Source organism: Pipra filicauda, unplaced genomic scaffold (genome assembly GCF_003945595.2).
Source record: "Pipra filicauda isolate LSUMZ 115617 unplaced genomic scaffold, ASM394559v2 scaffold467_size714961_pilon, whole genome shotgun sequence".
Taxonomy (NCBI): Eukaryota; Metazoa; Chordata; class Aves; order Passeriformes; family Pipridae; genus Pipra; species Pipra filicauda.
The window spans coordinates 449,786-466,253 of record NW_024104606.1 but is presented as its reverse complement, the minus strand read 5'-3'; the positions used below and the strand labels follow the sequence as shown (position 1 = coordinate 466,253).

Genomic DNA, 16,468 nt, shown 5'->3' with positions numbered 1-16,468 from the left:
CCTACAGTCAGTGCAAAGAGGAACACAAGGACCAGCTGAGCCACGTCCTGCTTTCTCCTTCAACAGGGAAGAGCACAGAGCAGCAGGAAGGAGCAAGGCCCAAAGGCTTTGAAGCACACACCAATATTAGCCAAGGGAAGACAAGTATTTACAAAGAGTATCAGCAATCACATCACCTCACTTTTCAGAACAGAACATGACAAGGAAGGCACATGCAAGAGAGCTGTGCTAATGCAACACTGTGACATAAGATTAAAACTAGGAGGGGAAAAAAAGAATATTTATGAGTCAGTCGTGTGGTGACATTGGCATTTCGATGCTCAGACATTAAAGCACAGCCACAAGCATGGTGCTTGTGCAGCCCTGCACCCTGCCAGCATGGGGAGGTCACGGGCAAGAGCTGCTCCAAACATCACTACTGCACGTTTGCAACTACATCTCTTGGTCTGACAAGAGACTTCATCTCTCCAAACAGACTCTTCATCCTGAGTGCTAAAGTACTGTGAGGAGGAGGAGACAGCAGGAACTACAAGGACACTAGGGCAATCAGTCATTTTCTCTCAAATGATATGGAAATAAAAGTGAAGCAGGAAGAAAGTGGTACCTCTGTCAAAGGTCTTGGTCTTCTCTCTACAACAAATTCTGTGTGGCAGAGCTCACAGTAACTTGTGTTGGAGGAGGATAACCATTTTTCCAGGCAGCTCTTGTGCACGGTGCCCAGTGTTCCTGTGCAGTCACACGGGGAAAGCAGTCCCTCCCCATTTCCACCTTCATGACAGATTCGACAGATGGGACCATCACTGAAGAGGCAGAACAAGAGACAAACAGAATGAAATCATGGTCAGAGCAGGCAGAACGACACAGCTGTAGTGTCTGGTCCCACCAAGCTCCAGAAAGGCACATGCACAGCAAGCAGCATGTGGCAGAGCACACCAGGAGCCTGCTGCAGCAAGAAACCAGTCTCAGGGGAACATGGAGGTGCCCAGGACATTTTAGGTCAGTTAAATCAGGAAGCCCTGTTGATGAACACCACAACACCCAAGAAAGCTGGTACATCAGCCTGGCCAGCTCTGCTGGCACAGAATTCACTGCAGCACACACGTCCCACAGCCTCCAGCTCTGCTCACAGTGGGCAGGGGCTGACACCAGACCCAACACCAAGCCTGAAGCACTGATACAAAACCAGAAGACCACAGCAAAGCCAGATGTCCACAGTAGCCACAGCCACCTGCAGCCACTCCAGAGTCTGGCAATCAGTCACATTTATGAGATCACCTACCCACTCTGCTCTGCACCCTGGGCTGACAGGAACTGGGTAAGGAACAGCACTATCCAAAGACCCAACTACACTGACCCTGGAAGCTCAGCTCTCCAAGGACACAACCTATTTCACAGCAGGCAGCCACTCAAACTAATCTCTCAGCATACAAACCCTCTGCCCATCACAGCACAGGAACTGCCCGGCGTCCCATGGGCACCTCTCCACAGGTCACCAACCATTCAGTGGCTGCAGAAATGCCTTGGTGCTTCAGCAACAACCCTTTCTCACCCCTCCTTGGCCACAAGTTTCAAACAAATATCTTTGATCTGCTCTCTTGGGAACTCAGAGCACCAGAGATGCTTATCAAGGGAAGTAACAAACGCATTCGGAGACACTTTCGACCTTCCCTGCAGGAGGCCTGTGCTGCTCATGGCACTCGAACCACCCATCAGTTCCCAAGGTGTTCCTCACACCTTCAACTGGCACCACTGACTGTGGATGATTAGTGCTACACCTTCCACTACACCAGGTTGCTTAAAAGTCCCAGCCAAGGAGGCCTGGAACACCGACAGGGATGGGGCATCCCAAGGCACAGGTTTCTCAGCAGCCTTGTGCCACCTATGCCAGCCCTGTGATGAAGATGTTTTGGGCTCCCTGGGAAGCCTCAAATGGCTCTAGACACCAAAGTTCTCTGTTCTCAGCAGTTCAGTACAACTCTTTACCCACCACTGATATCATTTAGGAAGAAAATGTTCCCTGGACCGTGGGAACCAGGCACTCATAGTATCTCACTTTCCAACCAGCCATTTCTTTCACACAACTGTTCTCTTACATCTGTATCTGCCCAGATTTGTGGGTGGGAGAGAGGCTGAGAAAGGAACATCTTTATTTCTTGAAATCCAGGTGAACAATATCAGCTATCACCTTTTTCCATGTATAGCTGCCAGAACAAAAGCCACACTGAGCTCATCTCACAGTTCATGCTCCACTATTCTGACTTCAAAAGCCCCCACCCGACTGCAGAAGTTTGTGGGATTGCTACACAACAGTAAGAGCAAGCACTTAGCAATCTTCAAAAGCAGCAGGGCCACTTCCATTAGTTTGCACAGAAAGCAAGAGTGAGACATGGAAGCAGGGTTCAAGGAAAAGGAGCACACTGGGGGAAAAGGTTGGTGGGACATGAAGGAAAGGGAAGAGCCAGCAAGGAAGTGCACATCAGCTCACTAAGGGAAAAGCAAGACTCCTGTCTTGGTGCACCACAGGACATCTCTACCACTTTTAATGTTTAGCAGGTTTCAACCCAGTTGGACCTTTACCTGGAGCTGTGAAGCAATGTACACCCACAGCACCATCCCCTTCTCTGTCAAACATCACTGGTGAACCACCAGCCATGTTCTCTCCTCCTTTTCACATGCCTTTTATTTAGGGCACTTCCTCAGCCAGGACAATCCCTGCAACAGGAGTCTGGGGAGGTGGTGGGAACTCCATCCTTGGAGATCCTGGAAACTGCATCGGAAAAGGCTGAGCATTCTTTCTCTGAAAGGAGCCTGGACCAGACGTCCTACAGAACTGCCTTCCAATTTGAATTATTTGATGATTCTGTAACATTTATTGCCATAAAGTGCTGTACCAGAACCACCAAAGTGCAGCCTGCACACAGAGCCTTAGTGACAAGGGCAGACAACCCCTCCGAGCCTCCAATGCTCTCACGCTCTGTTATTTCCTAAGAAAAGCATCTGTAAGATATTTCATCTGTTCTGTTCCTGTTTGAGAAGTTTCGTATTTCCAGCACATTAATATAACCAATAAACAATCCAGAATGAAAAAATTTGCTGACAGTGGTGTGAAAAAAACCTCTTTATCAGACTTCATTTTCCTTCCTTCCTATCCGGAGGGGGTGGGGCCCCGTCACCCTCCCACACGATGCACTCTCAGACAGTTTTCCAGCAGGCTGTAGAGACCATATCACTAAACCAACATTCCAGTGTAGTCACAGTGTCCCCAGCTTCTCTGTGCTAAGTGCTGGGGACAAGGAAGGGACTGAAACCCACTATCACCAGAAGGAACAAACTGATCTCCACACAGACACATCAGGAATCCTGTTGGGGTCTTTTAACCTGTGTTCCCAGGCAGTTTTCCCACACAAGCATTACACCTCCACAAGTTCTAAGGGTTTAAACAACTTCTTGCACAGCCTGTCTGCTGCCAGAGAGCAAGCCCAGTTCCCCTCACATTTTCACTGGCCTGCTCCAGGTTTGCTGGATGCTGCAGTTATGTTTGCCTCCACTCTCATCCAGCTTCCCTGCAGTCACCACTTTCACACCTTGTCAACGTCAGGCCAAATTAATTGAAAAAAAATAACAGCTGTTCAGACAGGATTTGTGAACATGAATGTGACAGTCCTCACTAGCTGGACTGAACAGTACTGCCAAGTGTCCTCTGCTCTGGAAGCTGCTCAAAATACATGACAAGAAGTCACACCAGGAGGCGTCTGAAACAGTGAAGCTGCCACGTGTTCCCTGTAGCAACAGCTGGACGCTGCAGTTCCTGCAACACAAACACCCTCCCGTCCCTGGGGTTGTACAACAACACCACACCTTCACTCTGTGGACTTTCCTGGAGCAGGGGCTGTGCTCCACTTCCAGCCTTTCAGTCTTCTCCATGAACAACCACACTGCCCTGCGAGCACGGCACCACCTTCACTGCTGCTCTGCGAGGACATGGCAGTGGCACACAGCGAGAGGCCACCTGGGCCACCCCCACCCAGAGCAGCCACAGCTCTGGGGCTTCAGTGAACACACAACTCCCAGTCCATCAGCACTCGGGGCTGTGTGAGCTCCACACGGAGCACAGGCCAGGGAAGCATCCGGCTCACTCACTGTTAGCCCCCTCAACAAACTCCTCCACAAAACAAGACTTTGCTGCCTCCCTCCACCCCTAGAGCCACCAAAAGAGGGGAAGAGCCCCAGCAAGCCCTGTCCCTGCAGCAGCCTCACCTCTGGGCGCCCAGCGCCTTGATGACGGTGGAGAGGAGCCGCCCGTCCTTGGCGGTGACCTGGGTGATGTACTGCGGGCGCCCGATGTCCGAGTCCTCCACCGACTTGGAGAGGGCAGCGCTGCCCGGGCAGTCGCACAGGGACCCGGGGAGGTGGCAGCAGTCGCCCGTCGTCATGGCAGCTCCGGGCCCCTCTGTCCCGGGACCGGCACCGGGGAGACCTGCGGGAACGGCACCGCGGTCAGAGCCAGCACCCTGCAGAGCCCAGCCCCTCACCACCCTCCTCGGGCTGGCAGCACCCCGGGGGCCCAACAGCCACGGGGCTTGTGAGCCTTCTGTCCCCTTTAATAGGCTTTGTGAGGCTGCCTTACCATAAAATTAAGACTCCAAATGTTCTACTTACATAACTTAACGATCGGAATTGCAAATTTACCTTTCTCGGAGAGAATTCCTGGCACCCACCCTTCAACCTGATGGAGCCTTTCAAACCAAATGTGCCAACGCAGAGGTGGGGAAGGCGACCAGAAGGCCCATGAGCCTGTGCTGTTCTGGCTAGAGCTGTCCTGAAAACTCATATTCATGCTCTCTGTAAACGCAGCAAAGTTTCACCCGGACAGGCACCCGAACCCGTTCGCGTGGCTCGGTTCAGGGAGGCCCTTCTCAGCTGCATTCAGGAGCTTTCTGAGCACTTGAAAGTCCACCCAAGCCCAAAGGGCTCCCCCACCTCATCTTTGATTTTCCTTTTTTAGATTCCTTTACAGAAATGCACACATTCCCACATTCCCTGCCGTCCGTCCCAACAGTGAACGTGTGGGTCTGAGCCTCCCAAAAGCACTGGAAGTGCTCCCCGGGCTCTCTGGGAAGGAAGGGCAGCAGGCCAGCTTGTCCCCTTTCCCTTTCAGCTGCTCAGACAACCACCACAACCATGTGACTTTTACAAGAGCCACATGCAAACAGCAAAGCACACCAGCGTGGTTTTGGCACTTCTGTGATTTACCCGGCAAAGAGAACGCACGGATCAAACAGCAAATGCAAGAATCAGGAAGAAGGTGCAGAGAAAAGCCCAACACAGCAAACCAGGAGCTGGCTGTGACGAGCCACATGTGGACAGGAGAGCTCTCTGCCTTTGAGGGAAGGCAGCAGCTCGCCCAAGCTGCCAGCGACAGCAGAGTCCCTCCCTGGCAGGGGATACCTCACCCCCAAAGACAGGAATGCTCTGCAGATTCAGAAAAATCCCTTTTTCTCCAATTGTCTTTAGCCTGGTCCCTGAGAGGCAGCTGTGCAGAAATAAAGGGCTGGGGTTACAAGTGAGTCACAAGCTGAACACAAGCCAACGACATCGTACTGCTGGTAAAACCAAAATCCCTGTGTCTGTAAACAGGACTGCCTTATGTAAGGCAGGCACAGTAATCCCTGTGCGCCAGCACTGCTGGGATCAGAGCTGGAATGCTGTCTCATCCTGGTGGCTGGATTTCAAGAAAGAAATAAATCCACAAAAGAAGTTCAAATGAAAGTAATGAAAAGGATAAAAGGCCTGCGGGGGGGGGGGGGGGGGGGGAAGCCTGAAATAAAATAACTCCAATTCCAAAGAAGAAATATGAAAAGAATTAAGTTTGTTAAATTCAGGAGGGGGGGAATCTGCAGTCTCTGTCTCCTGGAGGTAGGAGAAGGCACACAAACCTTCACCATCCCATCCAAGGAAAGGGTCTTTTGTTTAGAGATGTCTGTGCACAACAGGAGTCAAACGTTCCCATGAAACTACAGTTTTGTCAGGTTTAACTAAGCCAAAATCAAACTAAAATAGCTAAAGAAAATAAGGGCTTCTTCCTGGTTGGAGGCTTGGCCACACTACAGAAGAAGAAAACAAAAAGCCAATACAAGAATGTGACCCCTGCAGCCCTGAACACACTGACTTGGGTAAGCACAAGGGTTTTTTCCCCGTCTTGGAAATCAAGAAATTCTCACACAACCAAGGCCTTCATCTGTCAGGATGGCTTCCTTCATGTACACATGTTCAAGAGGGAGAGAGCCCTTCAGTGCTATCTCAGCACCAGATGCCAACTTTGGTAGCATCCCCTCATTTTACAGAATATTTTCTAATTTCTAATAGAAGACTTTCTAATCTCTTTATTAAAGCTGCTCTTGATAACTATCTGTAATCCTTCCTCTGCACCTGAACAGGAATAAGCTTGAGCTCGTGAGCAGGTCAATCCCCATCCAAACAAATGTGAATCTTTTCATCAGCCTAAAAATTAACTTCACAGATTCAGCCTCTCTCTCCACCTGTGCAAAGAGCACACAGGGTTAGAGCCACTTTTCTTATTGCTCTCCTCTTTAAAAAAAAAGGCTACAAACACTCCAACTTTAAGGAGCAAAAACCAAGATGACAAATGCTGTTGGAATGACTTAAGTCAGCTGCTCTACAAGTTAAGGAGTTATTTCAATTTTAACAACCTCTTACTGACTCAGGCATGAAAGGATATATGTTTTTAATAAAAAGGTCTGTTCCATTTGTTCGGCCAAAACGTTGTTTATTTCTAAGTGCAGAGGAAAAAGGGCCATTTTGCGTATTGGAATAAAACTGCCCTCACTGCCTGTGTCCTGGGAGTATTTACACTGAGGCTCTTTGTGCTCCACATCTGACAGACACAGGCAGCCCCATGGCCTTGCCCTGGCAGCCCTGCTCAGGCTGGAAGGGAATGGTCACCCTGCCTTTCTTCAGCAAACACGCGGGTTTCTGTTACAGGTTATTTGGAATCCCAAATTCCTCGCTGGGGTCCATCCCAGGGGAGAACCTGAAGTCACTGCTCTAATACCTGACTCACACCACTCAGTGAATACAAAGGAAAAGCAGCAGGATTTTCATGGACACAGTTAGAGAAGAAGTAACTGAAATGCAGAGGTGACATCTGCAGTGCACTCGGGTTCTGGTTCCATCCCCAGCGGAACAGGGACCACAGTGTACAGCCAAGCCAGTCCCCAGCCTGGCTCCCTGAAGGATCAGCTCATCAACACACAGCCTTCCCTCACAGCTGTCAGCAGCTCATCCAACCCAAACCCAACGTTCACAGAATCGTTCAGGCTGGAAAAGCCCTCTCAGATCACCGAGTCCAACTGTTCCCCCAGCACTGCCAAGGCCACCACTAACCCGTGTCCCCAGGTGCCACATCCACACATCTTTGAAATCCCTCAAGAGATGGCAACTCCACCACTGCCCTGGGCAGCCTGTGCCAGTGCCTGACCACCCTTTCTATGAAGAAATTTTTTCCACCTAAACCTCCCCAGCAGAGCTTGAGATCATCTCCTCTCATCCTGTCACTCGTTAACTGGGAGAAGTTACTGATCCCCACCTGGCTGCACCCTCCTTTCAGGGAGTTTTAGACAGCAAGAAGGTCCCCCCTGAGCCTCCTTTTCTGAATCCCCCAGCTCTCTCAGCCACCCCTCATCAGACTTGTGCTCCAGACCTTTCCCAAGCTCCATTTACAGAAGAAATGCCAAAATCCTGGAGAGATCCAAACAGCTGGTTTGAACCACACACTGTTTTTTTCTAAGCACCTGGGATTTCTGAGCCCATTCTTTCGGGATACATTTCTTTTTCACATTAAAAAAAAAAAAAGCCTTCAAGACACTAGGTTTATTATCAGTATCTCCTCTGCTGCCACAGTTAGACATGATCAAATAAATCGGAAGTCTCTTCTCAGCAACATTTTGTATCCTCAGCTTCCGAGCAGACCCAGGATATAAAGGGCTGAGTTTGTAAATATTACTCCAACTGAAGAAAAACAAACCCCGTTTGTGGAAAATTGGCTCAGAAGAAGGAGTTCTGCACCAGGACTCCAAAACTCAAACACGTGCAGCGAAATGAGCCAGTTCCTCAAAGAGCAGCTCGTGCTCCATCGCTGCTCCAAGGCAGAGACCAGGGTGCTGCTGTGGGATCCTGCTCCATGGCTTACGTGGAGCAGGCCAGCAAGAGATTCCCCCTCATCAGTCCTCAGGCATTGCAACAACATATATAACCCAGTTTATATCATCCAAAGGGCAACAAGGGGGCAAAACTCACTCAAAAGACTGCAGAGATCAGGTTGGACCAGTGCCCTCCATCCAGGAGACGTGCCCAGCGGGAACAAGCAGGAGTCAAGGAGCTAAAGGGTCCCCCAGCTCTGTTCTCCGTATTTAGACTTTGCAGATGGATAAAACAGTTATTTCTCCCACACAGGGAAACCACAGCAGAGCAGATGAACACCTGGATCAAAGCCACAATGGGAGAAGCACAGTCAAGGTGGGAAAGACAACAGGGAAGGCTGCAGTCAGTCAGTGGCAGCAGTGGGGAAGGTGCAGGTCGTGGCTCTGCTCTGCTGCTCACGGCCTGTCCACTGATGAATATCCCAACCAGTGTAAAGCCCTGGAGCAATTCTGAGGCTTTGACTGGATCCAGAGCAAACTGGAACTAGAACCAGCTCCACCTTCTCCGGGTGCAGTGTGCACACCTCAGCTCCTGAGCAGACCGGCTTCCCCGGACACCTCCACCAAGAAAAACACCCAACGCACGACCCGAGTCTGTTCCTGAGCAACCCATTTCCCTGATTACTGTAACCAAGGCCTGGCACCTCACCAACAGTGCCACATCAGAGATAAACAAGTTGTGTTGCCAACGTAACCCACCCATCTGTACACAAGGACTTTTTTTTTTTTTTAATTTATCTCGTGACCCACTGACTGATTGCAGATCAGCACTCCGACTGCTGCTCACGTGAGCTGATGTTTGATCCTGGGTGCAAGGCCACCCAGCCTGCTTTCCAAAGCCCTTTCAGCCAATTTGGGCACACAGACACTGAGCCTTCTCATCATGTGATCCTGCAAATGTCACCAGCAAACCGAAGGTTTTCAGGTGCTAAAGGGCATTTCCAAACATCAGTGCTTTCCTTTTCACCCCAAAAACTGCATTACCCAAACCCTGAGCCCTTCAACCATCTGAACACATCTTGAGGGAGACAAAAAGAATTGCTTTCTCCACACATCTAAGCACCTGCTCCCACACACCCTGTCTCACCCAGCTAATGCACATTACATACCTGAGACACTGCCACCAGAGATACAAGAGTGGGATGCTACGAGTGGCCTGAAGTGCTCCCTGCTACTGTTGAAAGGCTGCATAAGTGGATTACTTTAAAGAAAAAAAAAACAAGAAAAAAAACAAACCAAACCAAACAAAACAAAACAAAACAAAAAACCAACTAAAAAACCCCAAGAACCCATCCCAAATTGCTGCAGGGCTTTGTTTTCAGTTTTGTTTGTTTAAATACACTCTCTTGCTGACAGTTGAAAACCACAGCATTATTTTCTTCTTTATAAAAGTACACGATTTTATATATCAGCTGACTCCCCAAAGTTACCCTGTAGGTCTGCTGTGGAACACCTTAAAACTACCCAGAAAGCCAGCACAGGATCTGACCACACTTGACCCATCAGCAACTCGCCCATTGCCCAGGGCTCGTGAAGAAATCTTGTCAGTCCTATGCTCAGAAGTCACCTGAACACAACAGTCCTAAAGTCAGGGTGCAAGGAGCCCTGTTCAGTGAGAAAAGTGAGACAGCATTTTATGGCATATCATCCAACACTTAAAATAAGATCTGATGCCACACAACAGCTTCTAAAGCATTTTAAAATTTGGTAAACAGCACACAGGAAAGCATTTCACTCCCCAGCAGCTCCTCAATTTCCTGCCCTGCCTGCAACATTTGGTTGGCCATTGCAGCTAAAGGAGGTGCTGTAAAAACTTCAGCCTTAACTTGCACTTCAGACAGTGCCAGCAGAGCAATGCTGTGGATCAGAGAGCCAGGGGACAGCCTTGACCATGGGCTCAAAACAAAACAAAGCCCAAAAGAGCACAAGAACAAAATATTCAAGGGACAAGATTCTGGGAGCTTGTGAACCTTCTGATAAAGCTTCACACCAGGAACCTCCTCCTACACCTTTAACAGCCAAAGCTCGGGGCTGAGAGAGGTGAAGCCCCACTGCACCCACAGAGCCTCCCCTGCCTCACCCCTGGAGCTGAGTTTACAATGCCCATAACATGCTCCCAGTCTAACCCTGTAGCACCCAGGAGGGGGTCACAGGCTTCGAGGATGCAGCGTTTTTGGACTCCTGCATTTGCCACATTTGTACATGGCCGTGGCCAGCGACTGGCTCAGCTGCCCCTCCACTGTTCAGTGACACAACTCAGCACCAGCCTTCACTCACTGGCTGCTGCTGGGGACAAACCATCACTTCTCTATCCCAATCCACTATCTAGGCATATTCTAGAAGCTCTCTGAGTCTTGATTACTGTTATGGTCTGATGGCAAATGGGTTTGTTTTCCAGACACAGACGAAGAGACAGCCTTCCATTTTTTTCCAAAGAGACACAGTGCCAGGATCTGACTGCTGTTCCCCACTGGCAAAAAAATACTGCAGCAAGTCTTGGTGATCAATAACTTGTTTTCCAAAGCCTGCATCCATGCACATCCCTCCTCTCCAAAACTCAGCATATTGGATCAACATCTGCAGTAGCTTCACTTCATCTCCACATCTTGCAGCACTGGAAAACTATGGGCTGGCAAAGATCCAGCAGGAGGGAACCCTGATTTTCAAACAAGACCACAGGGATGGGTCTTGTGTGGGCACAGCAGAGCTGTGACACAACAGGGCTCCTATCACCCCTGAGTTTGGGGTACCTATCATGGTGTTCACCCCACTGTTTTTCAACCCAATTTTCTTCTAGAAGATTGTTGCCTAACATATAACAAAGTTACTCAATATTCAAAAAGAAGCAGGTTCAAACTCACATGCTCAGAAAAAAAATCAGTATAAAAAGGAGAAGCCTAAAGGATGATTTTTTTTTCTTGCTGTGCTTGGGAAAGATCAGGCTGTGCATTACAGCTGGAATGCCAAAATGAACAAAGTTATCTCAGATCTTCCAAGGCTCTTTATCTGCCACAAGGCCGCATGAAAGGAAAGTTTACTGCACTTTAATTACCAACATCTGGAAATCCAAACTGCAACACTAGAAGAAAATTCTTTGCAGAGGGTATCTCCAGACAAAATTCAGCCATGTGAATACAAGTTCTATGAGGAAACAACTGAAAACCAGCTGGGACGTGAGAAACACCTGCGGCTCCTCTGAGGATTTCAAAAGTCATCAGCTTTTAGAGGTGAATAGCAGCACAACTCACTACATAATCCAACTACACAGACCCAGCACCCACCTCCCTCTGCATTTTATCACTCTCTTTCTGAAGGGAAAGAAAGATGCATTAGTAAGGTTTGAAAGTTTTATTGAAATCATGAATCAGGGAGGGGGGTGGAATGAGTTATCATGCCCACCAAGCACTGCTTGCAGGGTGCTACCCATCAGTGGGGACAACAGCCAGCCCAGCAGACACAAGCACATCCCTGCCCTGCTGGAGGCACCAGAGCCACGTGGCCTCTCACATCTCACACCCACGTCCTCTACCAAAACACCAGCAGCACAAAGACACTTCTGCTTCCCAGCGCTATCGCTTCAGTAAGCTCCTCTCTAAAGAGAGGCAGCCTCTGCAGCAAGGCCAGAGCTCCCCAGTCCTGCCCAGTCACTTGCCAGGCAGTTTCAGTTTAGTCAGAAGAAATGGATTTTCCAGCTCTGGGTAATCCATCAGGAAACAGAATTTTAGTGCAGCAGTTCCACATGCACCAGATCGAGACTGCAGCGCCCACACAGTGCTGGACCCATCAGTCCCTCGGAGGGCACGACCCAGGAGGATGCAAAAAGTTATTTCAGGATGGGGAATCCCATGTCAGAAAGAACTTGCATTTTCCTCAGTGTTTTCTTCCTGGGTTGTACAAATAACAACACTCTGCTTGGAGAAAACTGGAGCTGGAACAAACGGCCAGCACGCAGCAGCCCTGCTCACTGCCTGCTCAGAGCAACCACCCCTCCACACCAGGCAGCACACTCAGCTCCCAACAGGCATCTGATCTGGAGTTTAACTTGACTATTTCTATTTTTCAACCTAGCTATGTCACAGATCTCTTCAGCACACCCACACTTCAAGGAGTTTTCCATCAAAGGCAGCACCAAAGGCAGCTGTGACCCATCATGCCACCGTGGAGAGCTCTAAAGTGGGCACCAGCTGAGAGCACTGCCATGGTCAGCCAAAGAGGAGGATTCACTGATCCCAGCCAAGTGCACCACTGTCTCCCTTCTGCCCACTCCTTACCGCTACAAGTTCCCTCCTCAATCCTTAAGTGAAACTCCACAACTGGTATCCAGGCTGCAACACTCCAGTTCAGTTTGCAACATTTTGCTTAGGCTGCATTTCTACTTCTTCTGGACACAGGCCTTGACTGATTTGTCTGCAGGGAAGTACAAGAAAAACTGAGAGGAAATAAATTAAGAACAGTCTGGAATTGTAGTTTTCCCTCCCACCACTCTCAAATCTAACCCCAAGCAGGTTTCAGCTGAAACAGGACTAAGGCTCTCAAAGCTTTAAAGGAATCAGTGTTAAAGTCAAGACTGCACGAGCTTGGTGCATTCCCCTTTTCACAGAGAAGTGCTTTAGATAGTAGGTTTGATTTGTTTGTACTTATATTTGCCAAGCCAATGTTGCTCCCTGCCCCTTGTTCCCTCTTTTTGGGAACAGGAGGGGAACGTTTCCTCCAGTCTATCACTGGTTTCATGACAGCTGATTAAAACTGCAAGAGCAGCTACAGCACGTCTGTCCTTGAGGTTAACCCCACACAGTCATCTCGGGCTCTATCAGGAATTGAAAAGTTTAGTCATAATTGCTACATAAAACTTGGAAGAAAACTTACAAATGCCTATTTTAATTGAAAACGGGGACAAATGAGATTCCAAACTGTAACACTGCTCGCCTGAGAGAGGCCTGGGTCAAGGAAGGCATTTGCACAGCTGATGGGTAGGAAGAGCTGCAGGTCAGGGCAGCTCCTGTCAGGCTGCTCCCTTCACTGGAGGACACACAGGGATCAGTCCCTGCCTTCAGGACTCTACCGTTCTGTACTTCACCACCAGTGCTTAGGGCTCTCCCACGCTGTAACTGCACAGTGGGAGAGGCTCATTCCACACCCAGGAAAGGTGCACAAATCCGTAAGAAGCGACTTCTCTACTTTTGCCAGGCAGGACAAGCACCTGAGTGCTCTCCCAAAGCACCTCTCCCAGCAGGGCTGTGTTGCTGCTGTGATGCTGATGAGTTGGAGCTGACCTGGTGTAATTACAGCAAACATGGCACAAAGAGCACGACAGCACCTCCTGGGGAATGGGAGCTGCAGTCGGAGCTGGGGAGAGACCCAGCCAGGCCTGGGGAGGTGCTGCTCACGTGCATGACATGAACTGTCTTGGTAAGCCACAAACTGTGCCTCAGCACAGATTAATCTGTTGGTTTTACCACTGGAGAAACCCACTGTACACGAACTTCACGGAGACACTCGCCTACCCTTCAGGCTGGTTTGGTGCTGTGCTTGTTTCCTTCACAGAAATGTGCCCCATGGCCTGTCCTGGACCTCACAGACACCGTGTGCTCAGGGGTCACTCACTGAGATGTGCTCAGGGTGCTTCCACGGGGACAAGCGCCAGCAACAGAGACCGTTCCTCTCTCGTGGGAAGGGTGTGAGCTAAGGGCAGGCAGAAGCATGAGTTAACCAGAGTAAACTGGACTGTGAGGGAGAAGAGACACACCAGTTCAAACTTTAATCTGCAGGGGAAAAAAAACCAGTTTGGAAACGGAAACTCTGCAATCTCCAAATATGTGAGTCAAAGTCAAGAGGGGAAAAAATAAACTCATTCTGTAGTTTATAGTTGAGGATGCCTGATTCCTCCCTTCATCTTCTAAGAAAAGTTCCTGTGTTTGTTAGTGTGAGAAGCCAGGACGTTTTAAACAATAATTTAAAAAGCTCCGAAATGCACATTTTACTTTGTGCCTCTGCCTGCAGAACTACTACAGAGTCACATCCTGAGGACCTCAGGACTAACAGAGTCTCAGGGCACATACCCAGCCTCAGCTTGCCCAGCTTGTGCTGGATGCATTTTATCTCGATTTTGGTCATGCTGTTCCAAAAAAACTGTACTAACTTCCTCCCAGGGAAAGATCATGTCCGACACTTGCTTGATGCAGGCCAGCATCAATCACCCAGAAGGGGAAAGGCCCTCTCCCAGCACCCATGGAGGCAAGAACTCTGTCGGAAGCTGCTCACAGTCAGTACATTGTAGTCCTGCTCATCTGCATGGCCCCCTTGGCGTCCGGCTCGGGGTGACCTCACCCTGCAGCCTCCTGCAATCCACAGCCAAAAAAAAAAGGAGCAGTCAAACACATCCAAAACAAGGAACATTAGTTCCAATGTCTTTTTTTTTTTTTTCTGTTTTCACTTAAAAGACTGCCAGTGGTGCTAATTAGCTAACCACGCACAGACAGCCCCAGATTCACAGCTGGCATTCAGTGCCCATGGATCACACAATAAGCTCTCACTTGGCTCCTTCCTGTGCCACCTGGTCTGCCCCTGGCAAAGTTAAGACTTCCTTACTGGTGCAGGCTGCCCGAAACACTCCCCAGCACGTGCTTGGGGGTAGTTAGACCTTGTGTCCTCCACTGGAGTTATTAAATTCACTGTCACAGTGCACGTGACAAAGAGACTTTAGAGTCCCAGCTCCTTTCCCTTCAAGCTTGTTCCCGAGGGGTGACACACCATCACAGCCTCAAATGCACCTGGAAAACAGGGCCCTGCCAGCCTTTCCAACAGTCCCTGCATAATCCTGTGGAGATGTAGAAAAGCATTCAAACACCTGGAAAGCCAAGACTCAGGTCCAGCTGTTCAAAGGATTACTCTGCGCACATGTGAGTGGCAGCCAAGAGGGGCTGGATGTCCCCAGGAGCAGGGGGACAAAGGGGATGGGCCACAGCCATCACAGCTGGACAACCACAGCAGCACCATAGGCACTCTCAACAAGGGCCTGGAAAAAGGCCAAGGAAGTGCTAGAAACTGTGTCAGAGGGGAAGAACACAGAGATAAATGCTTGCTGGAAGGAGAGTGGAGCAAGAGAATGAGAGTCCCGGGGAAAAGGAGGGCTGGTAACAGGAAGGGTTGAGAGAGGGACAGAAACAGTCCCTTGGGGATAAGCAAATAAAGGGCATGGGGTGGGATGAGAAGCACATCCTCACTGACAGATCATCACACACACCAGGGCAGGACAGTCCCATCCCTGGACACTGCAGGGATGGTGCACTGAAAACAAACAAGTGGAACTCTGGATAACCCCGACACTTCCAGTTTGCTACTATCACCCCTGACTTGAGTGACACTCCACCTGCCTGCCTGCAAAATCCCAGCTCTGCACAGCTCCCTCCCGAAGGCTGAGTCACACACACAGCAGCAGCCTGAACTCTGCTCGGGGCAGCAGCACACACAGCACAGCTGTGTCACCCCACGTGTCACCCCACACCTTGGTGGCACTATTTCTGTGGGTACTAAGTGCACACAGGACCCCCAGGGCCATCGCACAGCTTCTCAGTTTTTAATCTTGGTCTCCCCACCAGATCAAGAACATGCTCATACAACAAGAGCCCGTGTTTGAGACCGTGACAAAAACACCTCCCATGTGTTTTTGTCACACACTCATCCTCCTGTACACGAGTCACAGGCTTGTCCCTCGGACAAATCCGACAAACCAGCAGTTCTGGCCTCTGTCACAGAGAGCTGGCTCACAAAAACTGTCCTAAGATAGAGAGACTCAGTTTATGGAAAGTCCATCACAAACTCTAAGCTCACACCAGGAGGAAGGCAGCTGGTGCCCCAACACACAACTGCAGCAGCCTCTTCAGCAGTGCTGTGACACTGAGCCCATTCTCTGGGGAGAGCTCTGTACCAAGCTCCGCAAGGCAGCGTGCCCGTGCACACAGCGCCGGGGTCACAAACGGGCACCGGGACGCTGCAAAAGCTGAGAAAAAACGGGCAGGGCAGCCCGCCGGCAACGGAACCTTTTCCTGACAACGGCTTAGACCCGGGGGAAAGGAGCCTGAGGAGCGAACGCCGCTTCCCCGAACCTCCGGCGATGTCCGTGCGCGACACCCCCGGCGCTCCCGGGGGGACGGTGCCGGCCCAGCCCGGCCCGGCCCCGCCCCGCCCGAGGGGAAGGGCCGCGGCTCAGGCGCTCGGCGGACCCGGCGCAGCCCGGACCGGCGGCAGCT

The 16,468-nt window shown here is 50.2% G+C and overlaps 1 protein-coding gene across 8 annotated transcripts in view; it reads right to left on the bottom strand.

Annotated features, from left to right (window-relative positions):
- Window positions 1-16,468, bottom strand: part of MARCHF2 (membrane associated ring-CH-type finger 2) — a 35,184-nt gene that overhangs the window by 18,445 nt on the left and 271 nt on the right. Inside the window, exons 1-5 of one of the 8 annotated variants that reach the window (XM_039386125.1) lie at window positions 13,724-16,013; window positions 12,491-12,626; window positions 8,317-8,499; window positions 4,258-4,477; window positions 605-800 (exon numbers count right to left, since the gene is read on the bottom strand). In XM_039386125.1, coding sequence (XP_039242059.1) covers window positions 605-800; window positions 4,258-4,433 — 372 coding nt within the window. In that variant the 5' untranslated portion in view covers window positions 4,434-4,477; window positions 8,317-8,499; window positions 12,491-12,626; window positions 13,724-16,013. Of the gene's footprint in view, window positions 1-604; window positions 801-4,257; window positions 4,478-8,316; window positions 8,500-12,490; window positions 12,649-13,723; window positions 16,014-16,324; window positions 16,347-16,468 lie in introns of those variants that run through there. The other 7 variants (XM_039386126.1, XM_027742193.2, XM_027742192.2 and 4 more) reach the window with 7 other exon arrangements.